Here is a 14471-nt window from a genome sequence, read left to right as displayed (position 1 = left end):
CCATGTGCCAGAAGCTGACTTGGCATTGAGGGCACTTGGGTGAACAAGCAGACGTGGTCACTGCCCTTGCAATACCTGCTAGTGACACAGTCTGGAGAGCTTCCCTAACACTACCCGGCCCGACAGCGTCCAGCACAGATAGAGTCATCCGGATGCGGAGACAGGCAAGCCCATTCACACCCCGGCCCCCCTACGATTGCCTCCTCGCAGAGGACTGTGATCTTGAGCTGTCTTGAGCCCTTCGTTTGGTCTCATGAGGCATCCTGCCATCCAGACGCTTGGCATAGCTCGTGATTCCTCTGCAGCTGTAAGCAGATTGCCATGTAAAAGCTTCTAATATGCTTTTCTTATTTATTTTCCCTAGTTTGACATTTATTGGAAATAACTTATGAATTACAGTAGATAATAGATATTCTTACCTAAAAGTCTTTGTGCATGTTTCTTTGTGTCTGGTTAGATAATCGATTTATCCTCAAGTGGACTCAGGGGCCTAGCTCTGTTTCTAACCCCAAGTGTAAACTGCAGGATATAATTTCTGCATGTCCCGGATGATTCTGTGGAAGTGACACAGCCCTCGATTGATTGATCCTGAGCTGCTGCTTGTCTTTGTTTACCGCATTGATTATGTTTTTTATTTGATCTTTCCTCTCGTTTCCCTCATGCTACGTGCATTCCACATTATTTGTTTTTTGCCCTGGCTTTTTAAAACATTTATGGGTAATCTAAATTATAGAATCTGCTCTCAGCACTGCACTTTCTCAGCTGTCAGTTCATTAGGAAGTTTTTGTTGAACCTTCATATTATTTGAGCATGGCATATTTTTTTAAAAAATAATCATCTTAAGAAATATATTTAACTAGCCAAAATTGTTCCAGAGCTCAGTTAGAAGTAGCATACTGCAACTATTTGGGTGCTATCTTGAGACAAAATAATTACCCTGTAATAATGATGCATGCTCTAGTAAATTTGTCATTGTTGTCATGGAGGGCTGGACAGTGTCTTCTTTAAGCTCATAAGGACCTAGAGTACTCTAGGGTGGCAGTCCCCAATCCCTGGGCCAAGGCCTGTAAGGAACCAGGTGGTACATCACCGCCTGAGCTCCAACCCACCCCCTGACTCTGTCAGTGGAAAAATTGTCTTCCATGAAACTTAGGAACCAGAACCAGGCCGCATAGCAGGAGGTGAGGGGGTGGGCAGGTGAGCGAGCAAAGCTTTGTCTGTATTTACAGCCGCTCCCCGCCGCTCACATCACCGCTGAGCTCTGCCTTCCCCTCATCCCGACCCTGTCTCATGGAAGAATTGTCTTCCATGAAACCAGTCCCTGGTGCCAAAAAGGTTGGGGACCGCTGCCTTAGTGAATAGCAGAGTTCTAAAGCTGAAGGCTAAAATTAAGAGAAAACAAAAAAGTGTGAGTGGTCATAGCCCAGTATTCTCGTGCCTCATGAGAGCCCTCCCTTGTCAAGACGGGAAGCTGTTGTATCCCACTGACACTTGGGAGATCTTCCGTGGTTCCTGGGGTTAACACAGTGCACGTCCCCAGAGGCTGTCTGAACACAGCTGCCAAGTTCAGGTGGGGAAGGCAGAACATCTCTGCAGCTCGTATCCTGTACTTCTGAGGGCTGAACATGATACAACAGACCCCAGCCCGAGACTGGAAAGCTGATTGGAGATGCCAGACATCCTGTGGATACAAGGCATGCCCTGAACGTTGTCATTTTTGTCCTGGGTCCCGTATTCATTTGTCGGGATGCCCTAAATGTCCTATATTTGACTTTTTTTTTCAGTGACAGAATTCAGCAATAAGAGCTATTTTTCAGATTTAACTGGGCATCCTATATTTGCAACCTCTGGCACACCTGTGGCTGATGGCCGCTGCCGCCCAGTCTGTGCTCCTGGTTAATGGACAAGGCAGTGCTCCCCATGCCCTTCCATTAATGCTCACTTAAAGGTACTAATTCCTCCTTTCTGGTTATATCTTAATGTCCCCAGGGAAGAACTCAAATCACTCCATCTGCAGTTTTTCTTTAGTGACTGAGATAGCAAACCCTGTCACGGGCCCTTGGTCACAGCTGTTTTGGTCCTAGATCCAGATGATAGGTTTCTTGATGAAGTGATGTCTGCACATCCCTGTCTTAGTGCTGCATGCTGTATACGTGTGAGAGTCTGCAATGACGGTGGGTGTTATGCAGGAGTTGGTGGTGGCAGGTGGTGGCAGAGATCTCCTTAAAACCCCAGGTGGTGAATCCTTCTTCCCCTCTCCCTGGCGCTGCCTTTTAGCGGCTCTGAGATGGCCAGGGCATGGGGAGCTTCTCCAGGGCACTTAGCTAAAGAGATAATGTTGTCAGAGAGCAGCAGTTACTAGTAAGTAACCTAGATTTCCCTTACACTCTGGCTGCTTCCTGCTGTCTAAATAGAGAAAGTGTAATTAAGTTTATTATCTGTGACCTAATGCTAATTCCTCTTACATCCTGCCTTTGTGCAAAGGGAGAAGGGTCTTTGAAAAAGTAGCTGGACTAAGCTTTAGCACTGTCGACAGTTTCCAGGGTTATAAAACAAATCTACTGAATGAACAAGCCTGTGAAAGACAGTACTCTGGAGTCATTTGTGACAGCCAGACTTGCATATTTCATCATAAAAAAGTAAAAGTCATGGTTATTGAAGGATGTTAAAATTGTATATTACCAATGAATCTAGGAATTAAAATTCTTGCTAAAATTACTGTCATCACTTTTATATTTGCTAAAGCTTTTTAATTCACCTTAAACAAGTAAGTAGTGATCAAAATTAGCATGCAGAGTGTAGGACAAATGACACTAAAGTGGTAAGCTGTACTGGTGATACTGCACCAAGCCGTTGCAAGCGTAATAGCTCCTGTGTGAGACAGCTTTTACATGTGTGACTTTAAAAAGCCGCTAAGCAAAGATCAATTTAATGATATAACATTAAGACATCACAACCTGAGAAAAGGATTTAATTTGCACCTTTTCTTTCTTCCTTTTTTTTAAATTAGATTTTTTTTTAGTGATACTTTTCAAATGTGACTTTCAGAAGCTGTTATTTTGGTCTTTTTCTTTTATTCTGCATGTGATAATTTCTTTGATTAATCTGGAGAACTTCTACATATAATTCTGTAGGCTTTTCATTGGCAAAACCTCACAGTTTTGCGCCAGATTTGGAGAGTTCACATTCCAGACAGTCTGGGATTGTATCTAATTGAAATGCCAAACCTACCAAAGCGCCAGAGCGTAAGTGTGTAATTATGTAATTTTCTCTTGATCTTTCAGAGTCTTCCTGCGAGCAATTAATCAGTATGCAGATATGCTGAACAAAAAATTTCTGGATCAAGCCAACTTTGAGCTACAGGTAAGAGAAGAGGTAGACACGACCTTTGTGGAGAAGTCGCGTTAAAACAAATTGCGGGTCTGTGCCAATATGTTATAGAATTTTTAATCCTTGAACTTAATTGGTCTCCCATCCGAGGCACAGAAATGGAATTTACAATACATACTATTGGAACCTGAGGAATGAAAATTATCCCTTCAGGGTATTTGCTCAATTTAGCAAGGAATGAGATAGGGTTGTTTCAGAAAGAAACTGTTGAATCAGAGTGACAAGGAGGGACTCTGAGCAGGGAGGCCCTGGAGTCTCGGTGACTGTGCCTGCCAAGATTGTCTCAGTCCCTCCTACTGTGGAGAGCAAAGAGCCAGCCAAGGAGGAAGAGTGAGTCTGCATTACTGAGCTCAGCTCGCTTTGGGAACTGTCTTCCCCTGGTATTCTCTCCCGGCTTTGTGCTACCCGCAGTGGCTTTTACGGGGCCAAAGACCCTACCGCTAGACTGCAGGGTTGCCGCCAGCTGGTCCATCAGTTTCAGGTGCTCCCCGTGCATGCAGTGTGTGTGTGCCTGTGCGCACATGTGCACGCTCACCATAAGGGTTGGTTTTGCCTGGCAGGATTTCTTACTGTGCATCTGGGATTTGGGGCTCTCGGTTCCATTATATTCTGGATATGTTTCTGCTAATAACGATTTTATTTGTCATTATTATGACTTAGTTTATTTTACTAAAGTTTGCAAATTAGGGGAAAAAAGCACCCAGATGCAAATGGCATGTTAATTTTCTGGGCAAGATTATTCACTGAGAAGGAACCTGCAGAATTTATGTAGACCCAGTTGGTGATCCAGCACAAAAACGTGTTACCAGATAACAAAAATTAGATAGCCATCGACTTTCCTGTTGCCGTTGGCTCCAGAAAATTTAGAGCTAATGTGATACTTAGTATATTAGATTAAGTTCTAAGGTGCCTATGCTAGCCCTTCTTCTTTTTCTTTTTTTTTTTTTTTTAATTTGAGATGGGGTCTTGCTATATTGTCCAGGCTGGTCTTGGACTTCTGGGCTTAAGCAATCCTCTGGCCTCAGCCTCCCAAGTAGCTGGGATTACAGGTGTGCACACCATGCCCTGCACTGCCTTTATTTCTTTTATAATTTTTTAATTTTAAATTTCTATTTTATCAACATTATAGAAAATAATTGTATAATAATATATCAGGCACTATATATCTAGAAATGTTCCTTTTTATAATTTTAATTTTTATCATTTTCTCTACTTAATGCTTGTTTTCATAAATCATAACAAATATTTTTCATTATTCATTTACGGTAACTCAGTATATCAGACAAAGCATGAAATAACCCCTCCTACCCTTTTGCTGACTCTCATTCCCCCTCCGCAGGGGTTACTTTTAAGTAATTGTTGTGTGCTCTTCCTGATGCTATAAGCATTTATGTGGGGCTGTGCATGTTTTCTTTTGGCCTTTAACATGAACCAGATCATACTCCATGTGTTTTTCAGTTCTGTCATAGTCCACAGTATGAAGGTACCAACATTTATTCAACATTTCTGTACTGATTGCCTATAGGCTGTTTCCGGTTTCTCCCTCTCGCAAGCCGTGCTGCCCTGAGGGCTGCGGTGCGCTGCTGTAGCACACACTGATCTGCAGGCCAGTGGTATGAAGTGTTAAGTTTGATGGACAATGAGAAAGTTCCCTCCTAAAATGATTTAGCCATTTGCAATGCCACCAACTTTCCTTAGGAACGCCACTTTCTAGAATGTTCTTCAATACTAATTTCTTGAAAATTGTTATTTCCTGTTTTTATTGACATTTTCCAATGACTAGTTAGCCTGAGAATAATTGCCAGCTATGTGGTTTTTACTGTAAACTGTCCGATCATTTCCTTTGCTTGTTTTTCTGTTGGGCTGTTTGTCTTCCTTTTTTATTAGTTGGAATTCTTGATATAGCCTAGTCATGTGTTTATACTTGTCGTATAGAAATATTTAATTCTTCTGTAGCCAAATCTGTCATTTCTTTTGTAACTATTTCGTTTTATGTTTTGCTTGACAAATCTCTCCTTGCCTCAGTATTATAATATAAATTTGTTTTTATGTAGTTAGAATCTGTTAATACCTTTATAGTTTTGAGGGGGGTTTTTTGTTTGTTTTTTACTTTTGGGTGTTTAATCTATCTGAGATTTCCATAGTTTGTCTTAGGGGTAAGGGTCTAACTTCAAATTTCCCCACATCACTTCATGAATAGGTTACATCTTCCCTCAGTGATCTGAAATGCTGTAGTTAACATAATTGCAGATGTATTTATATATCACTTATATTTTCTCTTACTACCCTCGTGGCTTAATCGCTATACCTTTTTACCCAGCTCGTACAGTCAAGACATGCCCATTAGTTTGTTACTAAAAAATTATCTTGGCTATTTTTGTGCATTTCCTCTTCCATATGATGTTTAAAATCAGCTAGTTGAGTTTTTTTTTTTTAAATATGCCCCTCACATTTTAATTGGAATTCCATTGAATTCATAAATAAATTCGGGGGAAATTTTATGGTATTCGAGGGAATATTTGGCAGCATTTATTTTTTTTTTTTCCATCCTATACTGCAGGATTTAGGTATTTAGATCTTTTTGTATGGCCTTGTTAGATTTTCTGGTTGGTTTCCATATCAGTCTTGCATATGACTTGCTGGATGGATTCCTGTGTTTTTAATTGTGGCTGCTTTGGGTAGAGGGGGTAGATCCTTTTTCTCAGCATGTCGGTTACTGATGCCTTTCCTTGCTGTTTTGTGGGTAGAGTTCTCTGGACTCTCACCGTGAGCCCAAACACTGTGAAAGCAATGGGCTCTTTCCGTCCAGCACAGAGCTTTGCCCCGGCAAGGGTGACATGTGTATGTGGTGTTGTTTGAAGAGGGTTTAGCAGGACTCATTGGCCACTGTCCACTGCACTCTGAAACTCACAATCAGGGCACTGACCAGAACAGGACCCACAACTACACGGACACTGAACATATTTTAATTTCTGCCTGTTTGCCTTTAAGAACAGCACTACTGTCTCGCATGCTTCTGGCTCAACTGTGGTCCTGGTCATATAAATGAAAAAAAAGAATTAGGAGTTAGTGAAGTTGTCACTTAAAAGGAAGCATTCATATTTTATTATTTTGGGTTTTTTTTTTTACATTCTTTTTCTTCTTACATTTTCAAAAATTTTAATAGATTTTGGGTGTACCGGCTGCATTCCGTTACATGTGTTCATTGTATAGTGGTGAGGTCTGGGCTTTTAGTGTGCCCGTAACCCAAGTAGTGTGCATCGCACCCCACAGGTAATTTGTCATCCCTCACCCCTAGTGTTGTTTATAAAGCAGGTGGAAATTAAGGTATATTCTGGGTCCGTGCAGACATAGGTCCTGTTCTAGCTGGGCTCCTGGCTGAGTCTCAGAATGCAGCTAACCATGGCCCATGGGTATTGCTAGCACTGCGGCAAGGAGGAAATAGGTGGGAGTTGTCAGTCCCAAAACCAAAACAAAAGGAACAATTTGTATTTTATTGACTGGAGCCACCCCTTTCATTATAAAAGAGGCCAAAAAAGAAAGCCACTCTGTGGGCAGTGAAGGAGTGTAGGCTCTGAGCCTGGGGACACGGCTCACACCTTCCTTCTGTCTGTGTCACCTGTAACTTTGGACAAGTCTCCGAGTCTCAGCTGTGAAATGAGGGTAACAGCACCTCCTTGGTTAGCTCTGCAGCAGTCAAACGAGCTGGTGGGTGACTACAGAAATCGCGCAGTTTGTGAGAAGTGTTGTGTAAATGGAAGCCCAACGGTCTCTTTCTTAAATCCTGTAAAGCCTCTTAAATTCTCACTTACTTCATAGGTAATTAAAAATAGTCAAAATGTTCACACTTTACTTTTATGTAACTCTTTGCAACTGTCTCATTTGATATAATAAATATTATCCCTGGTTTGTAAACAAGAAAAGCAACATCCACAAATTTCTTGTAAAGACCATTGTCTTTTTAAAGCACATATATGCAGTCCATAAACCCTTCAAATATGAAATGTTTGCTCGTTTTACATTTGTTTTCCTTAATTCTCTAGTATTTATATGATCTTTCTGTATAATAAAAAGTGATAAATTATCTAAATCTGTACTATTCGTCAGTCTTCATAATACTATAATAAGAGCTAACATTTATGAAGAGCTTGCCCCCAGCTCTGCACTGCCGTAAAGGCTCTGCATAGATGTATCAGAATCCTCTGATCCTCCCAGCAGCCGTAGAAGGGAGATACTGTTGAAATCCACATTTTATCAGTGAGGAAACCAAGGCACAGAGGTTTGAGTTGTCTTTGTAAGTGGCAGAGCAGGGACTTGAGAACATGATCTGTGACCTCAGAGCCCACGTGCCAGCCCTGAACCACACCGTGGGCGGCTGGTTAGCAATTTATATTAAATACGTAGTGGATGTGTTTTTGTAAACGTTTCAGAAGTGTGTGCTGAGCAAACGACAAATGTCTCAGCATTTTTGAGATCCCGTATTAAGCTGTTCAACAATTTAGCATCTCCTGTTTTTGGTTTTCAGCTGTGGAACAACTACTTTCACCTGGCGGTTGCCTTCCTCACTCAGGAGTCCTTGCAGCTGGAGAATTTCTCAAGCGCCAAGAGGGCCAAGATCCTTAACAAGTGAGTTCCCGTCCAGCGATGCTGCGGTACGGCCTCCATCGCGATTAGCATAATTTCCGTGTGGTCTCTAAGCCAGCTTGGTACAGATTGAGATGTGATCACGGTGCAGTGAAAGCCTGGTTTTAAGTCATGAATGGAGCGTTGCCTTTTCTCACCCGGGAATCGAGATCTGAAACTGCAGGATTCACCCTGGTGGCTCCAAGTCACGTAATTCGAGACTATTAGCGCAACACAGAATTCGAGTTTCCAGAGATAATTCCTGTTGCCGTCCACGATTCTGATGTCATTCCACATGTGGTTTACTTTACTGCTTAATTTGCCAATTCAGCTTCTAAAAAGGAAGCTTCTGATGAAAGCTTTTGGCACTGTTGGGATTGCTGAACAACTCATTGTGAGTTTGGAGCTGTCGGTGGTTTCCTCCCCGGCAGCAGAGAACTCCGGTCTTCTGGGCAGGAGATGTGTATGGACTGAACCAGCCCCTTGTGTCCCTGTAAGCAAACTCCTCAGAGGTTCCCCACAGGCCAAGGTCCTCGCCTGGCTCCTTCGGCTCTGTAACCCCCTCTGTAGCCTACACTGCTCCTGGTCCAATATCGAGACTGAAAAAAATTCTTACATGGGTTTTCTTCCAACATATGGGCCTTGCTGCCTATCTTTCTGCCTCAGTTTCTCTAATTTCTCACTGCTCTGGGTGCCCCTTTTGTAAGTACTTTTGAAGAAAGTTCTGAAATTGCCCCATGCTGCCGAGTCATCAGTTCCTCTCTGTCGCTTTATAATACCTCTGCAACATCCTGACTGTCCCCAGGCCAGGCCACTTCCATACCGCTCACCAAGTTAGAGATTCCAGAGGGAGACTCAGGAGGTGGCAGCTACTCAGCCCTTCTAGCATTCTGTGAGCCTGTATCTCACTCGCAGGACAACTCGAAAGCACATATCCCTGGAGAGTGAGAATTATAGTCATGCCTGGCATAACGATGGACCACATATATGACAGTGGTCCCATAAGATTATAATGCTATTTTTACCGTCCTTTTTCTATGTTTAGATACACACATACTTGCCATTGTGTTACAGTTGTCCACAGTGTTCAGCACAGCAACGTGCTGTGCAGGTCTGCAGCCAGGAGCAGCAGGCTACACCACACAGCCTAGGTGTGCTGTAGGCTGTACAGTTTGTGCGGTACTCTCTGTGATGTGCGCACAATGACAAACACCTAAGAACACATTTCTCAGAACGTATCCCCATCGTTAAATGAAGCATGACTGTATTTCAGCAAATAATTTACTGAGTGTGTACTATGTACTGGTGACTTTCTAAGCACTTGGTGTGCATTTTCCACGTATAACCATTAAAAAGCAAAGCTATGCATTAGGTGCACTTCTCACCCTCATTTTCCATGAGGAAGGTAAGGCAGAGGGATCGAGTCACTTGGCCAACCCCAAGCCTAGAAGGTGGCAAAGCAGTGTTCTAATCTAGGTGTCCAGAGCTCAATATTTTAACCTGTGCTGCTTTTAGGACCTTCATGCCTTTGGTCTGTGCTCCTCTAACTAAAATTCAACTTCCACCTGGCCGTCTTTCTTTCAAGCTGCCTCAATAACTCCTGTCTACTCACCATCGATGCAAACAGTGATCATTACTCAGAAAAGAGAAGTGCACTTAGGAGCCAGGCACCCAGAATGGTGCAGGAGAAGTGGGTCCCCACCTGTGGCAGCAGCAGCCACAGCCCGCCCCCTTGGAGCCTACCTGCGTGTTTATCGCTCGCCTCAGCTCACAGCATCAAGAGACAGTCTTTTCCAGGCTGTACGTTCTGGAGACTGGCCCGACACAGGCTCCTGCTTTGGGAAATTTACATCCCCTCAGGGCCTGTGGGAAGTGAAGGAGGGCTGCTTGTGGTTGCTGCTGTCCTCGCAGTTGAAATGCCCTGGTGATGGGAATTGTAGCAGAAACAATAACGACAGCACACACTCAGCACAACGCAGCACGACTCACGTGGTGCCCGCTCACCTCCCTGAAGCACAGGTCCCTTGTTGTTCCGTCCTGCAAAAGGAAAGCTGGGCCACAGCAGGTGGAACCACCTGTGCACGTGGGCAGGGCTCACTGTGGGGCAAGGTTGGCATCTAAACTCGTCTCAGAATGCATTCATTGCCAAGCACGCCACACTCCCTGGTCTCGCAGATGCCTGTGGGAGAAGAGGGGTGAATTTAAGCTGGAAATCTGCCTCTAAAGACCTGGCATCTCCTTGGCAGTGGTTAGAATAAAACAATTCGATGCTGAGCACTCCTCAAGCCAGAGCAGGGTAGCTCTACACTGGGCCCTCCCTGTTGCTGGTGTGAGTGTTAACAGCCTAACTAAGCAACATCAGTAAGTGCGTTAACCACACAGAGCCTGGAGGCCAGAGGAAATGTTTGCTTCTCACATAGTCATGTGGATTCAGAGGCTTCAAAGCCAAGGAGAATTAAACACAGCCAGCTGGTGTCTCCCCTTCAAGAGCCGGGCAGGACCTCTAACTGGGGCTTTAGGCCTCTCTCGCACACAACTGTGGTAACGAGAGACTCTGTAGTCCCTCTGTGAAATGTTCTCATGGATTCCCCCAGGGACAAAAACCTTAGCATCTCAGAAGTTGTCCCTAGGAGACTCTGGCAGGACAGCCTCAGGCCCTCGTGCAGTCTGAGGGGCCTCTCTGGGGCATGGGCTCTGTGTGTCGCAATGTCCAAGACAAAGTGTTCTCCACACCTGAGATAAACCTGTTTTGACCCGTGAGGCCACGCAGCATAAACTACATGGGTCACCTGCGTTACACTTGCCCACAGTGTTCAACACAGTAACATGCTGTGCAGGTCACCTGCATTTGTTATATGCTTTATGCCGCTTGATACATCTTGTACCATTTATGATCCGTCTGCAAATTTGATTTCCAAATAGCAAAACCTGCATAAGAAATATTTTAAGACATCCTACCCAAATGCTTAAATTGTCTAGGCACATGTAGTGCCTAGAAATGTTTCGATTTGTTTAAAATTGTCCAGTAGAAAGGGACTGAGTGCCTACTCTGTGCGCAGCCAGTCCACGGTCCTATTGCTCAGGACGGAGGGGTGAGATATAGATCTCATGGTGAGGAAGGTCACAGTCTAGTGGGGCAGTGGAGAAGCAAAAATAATGAGTGGGGTAGGTATGAGTAGGGTGGGGACCGAGGGCTTTGGAGCAGAGAGATGGGCCCATTGGGCTCGGTCTGGGGAGCCAGAGGCCTCCTGGCAGCGTGTACTTCTGGACTGGGTGGCGAAGGTGGCTGAGAGTCCCCAAGGGCATGGCCCGCAATATACAAGCAAAGAGGTGCTCTGGATTATTGGAACCTAAGGGAATAGCAGGGCCTGGGGGGCTTGGAGTTTGGGGCAGCCATGGGGGGCCATTGATGTGGGAATCGACCCCACAGCCCTGAGCAAACAGCTGGGTGCCGACTTGAAGCTCACTGGAGCTTGGTGCATTGGGGTTTTGCAATGTCACCTAATTGGGAGGAGGGAACCCACAGGTGGAGCCGTGTCACACCCATTCAGCAGCCTCAGCACTGTCTCCATACGGGCGTGTCCTCTACTATAGGGCTCGTGAATCCAATCGCAGGCATCTGCGTGGGAAGTTCTCCACCCCCAGCCCACTCTTCCCTTTCTCCTGCAAAGCCCTGCAGCTCCTCACCTCTGCCTGCTCCACAGCACTGTGGCTCAAACCAGTAGAAAATTCCAGCATCAGAAGATCTGCCTGTTCCTTCCCTCTTGTTTAGCTCCGTGTCTTCCCGAGGACCAAGGTTGGGGAAATAATTAGAATCTTCATTCCAGAGACAGTCCCCAAAGTGCATGGGAGTAGCACAAAAGAATGGGCCTTGCCACGCAGAGAACTGAATATGTCAAACCCGAACTGAGTGCAGGAGTTGCCAGTAAACCACAGAGGAAATAACCCCTAGGAATCAACGCCCATAATGTGAAAATGTCACCGGCTCACCCTTCAGACATCCTTGGTGCTCGTGACTCGAGGAAGGACAGAGGTGTCAACAGAATGCTGAACCTCCCTCCCAGCCCCAGCCTTTGCCATTACTGGGGCTCAGGACATATGACTGAAATGTCAAAGAGGTGACTTGTGCTGAGTGGCCAGCCTGACAGTTTTAGTATGCAAGACACCATGTGTCCCGACATGGGATGATGTGACACAGGACCGCGGAGGAGCTTCCGTGTTCAGGACCCGACCTTGTTCCGGAAGAGTGGAAGGGATTCTGAGTTGGGCTAATGCAAAAGTTTCAGCACAAGAGGGTAAAGTGTGATGCAAAGCCCAGGTTACTCTGGAGACCACCGTTCACAAGCTCCTCTCCCCCTTCAGTCCCCAGGCTATTTTCCTGTTTTGTTTTGTTGTTTTGTAACTAGAGAAGTCTGCGACCTTCTAAGAGGACAGGTTTCACAACCGGACCCAAATACTGCGCTAACAAAAATATCTCCGTCTTGCCAAACACGGGGCTCAGAAACTCCATGTGTTCAGTAAAATATAGACACTACCATTAAGGAAACTAAAAGGGAATAAATATGCTACGCGAGCCCCGTTTTGCAATGTGACCTCATCGGAAGCTGCAATTATATATTGCAGACCGTACCAGGAAATATGATCAATTTGATTTATGTCTGTGCTAATGTCTTTTTTCCCCAAAAGACCCAAATTATTCACAATAAATTCACGAATTAGAAGGAGACCCAGGGAGTTAGACTTAACAAGTGATAATGCTGTGCCAGCTTCATGTTGGAAAAGCTAATTGTGTCCCACGTGCACTGGTGACGTTGTACCTGCTGAATGTGACAAGGCCCGGTACAGGCAGGACCCTGTCACATCAGACCTGTGTCTGACAAGGCTTGTTCCCATTGGTCCCGTCGCCCCTCACCCCTCCACCACCCGGAGAACGAGAAATAGCTCAGCCCTCGCAGGCGCTCTGTCCAGCTTCCGCTCTCATTTCCTCACCTTCCACCCACTCCAGACCCGGTGGCAGAGCCTGCACTCACCAGCACCTCCAGCCAGGCCAGGCGGGCACTGCCCCCAAGCCCTAAATCAGGGAACGGGGGTGCTTGTTCCTCTGGACTGCTCTCCCCACATCCCTCCGTGCTGTTTTCCTCCCCCGGTCTCTGAGCACTGTCTTAGCTGTCAGAACTCCACGCTGGGTTTTCCATCTCTGTTCTGTCAGCGAGTTCATCCTCTTGCATCCAACATTGAGTGATGGGGCGCCCCTAGTCTCAGGCCTAGGCCTTCTCATTCTCCTCTAGCTCCTGAAGAAAGCATTTTCCAAGCCGTGGGTCTCACCCTGTATTGGTCCAGAATGTCACCTTAAAGGGTCATCGTATTAGTTTTCTAGGTCCATCTGGCGTCACAGTGAACACAAACAGTGACTTGAAGCCACAGAACTTTATTGTCTCTCAGTTATGGAGGCTGGAAGTCTGAAATGAGGTGTTGGCAGGGCTGGTTCCATCTGGAGCGGGGGGACCCGCCCCATGCCTCTCTCCTGGTGGCTGCCCCCCACACCCCCATCCCTGGTGCTCTGTGGCTGCGTCACTCCCATCTCTGCCCCATCTCCACGTGACATTCTTCCTGTGTCTTCCTGGGTGTCTGTGTCTCTCCGTCTCCCTCTCCTGACAAGGACACCAGTCGTTGGGTTCAGACCCAGCCCCTCCGTGTAAACCTCGTCCGAATTTGAACTTTACAGCTGCAAAGACCCTATTTCCAAATAAGGCCACAGGGCTTCAACCTATCTTTATAGAGGACGCAGTTCAACCCACAGCAGTCGTGACCAGCTGTTTTTGTTTTTTCTTTTTTCAGTGAACTAGAATATAAGAGAAAATATTAGAGTTCATTGCAGGCAGTAAGGTTAAACCTTATTTCATAAAACTTTTATGTACATATGTTAATATATGTGCCAGTTAATAAAGTAAATGTTATTTCTTATATCAAGAAAAATTTTGAAACTTTAAAAAAAAAGTGGCTTTTAAAAAGTCTGCCTGTGCAGCCCTGCTCACAGCACGTCCAGCCCACTGCCTGCTCTGGTCCCTGTGCGCCCTCGGCGCCTGCTCGCTCCTCTGCCCGCAGTGCTCTTCTGTAACCTGTTTGCTTAGATTACACTCTCCTGCTTCACATCGTAGGGCAAATTCTCATCCCCTAGAGAACTCCTGTTAGATTCTCTCACTCTCTCACGTTTTGCCTAAAAAGCCATAATCATGGCCTTCAAAGAGACAATTCCCTATCTATCTGTCTCTATCAATATATCTATATCTCGTGTGATTATTTGGTGATTATCCATCCCCCCCTACCATGCTAACAGCCCCCTGTGGTCTGTGGGTCTTGTCTGGTCTCCATATCATGTTAATATTATTATTCTTGTATTAATATTCATACCCTTATATTCACATTCTCATATTAGCCCTGTGTCTGGCCTAAGTGCT

General features: G+C 45.3%; 1 protein-coding gene across 1 annotated transcript in view; it reads left to right on the top strand.

Moving 5' to 3' along the window:
- DOCK1 (dedicator of cytokinesis 1) overlaps positions 1-14471 on the top strand; it is a 484728-nt gene that overhangs the window by 380315 nt on the left and 89942 nt on the right. The window contains exons 30-31 of the mRNA XM_012655364.1: positions 3285-3363; positions 7916-8016. Coding sequence (XP_012510818.1) covers positions 3285-3363; positions 7916-8016 — 180 coding nt within the window. The remainder of the gene's footprint in view (positions 1-3284; positions 3364-7915; positions 8017-14471) is intronic.

This window comes from Propithecus coquereli, unplaced genomic scaffold (genome assembly GCF_000956105.1).
Source record: "Propithecus coquereli isolate 6110/MARCELLA unplaced genomic scaffold, Pcoq_1.0 Scaffold473, whole genome shotgun sequence".
Classification (NCBI taxonomy): Eukaryota; Metazoa; Chordata; class Mammalia; order Primates; family Indriidae; genus Propithecus; species Propithecus coquereli.
The sequence above is the reverse complement of the archived record's forward strand: the minus strand, read 5'-3'. Positions and strand labels throughout refer to the sequence as shown.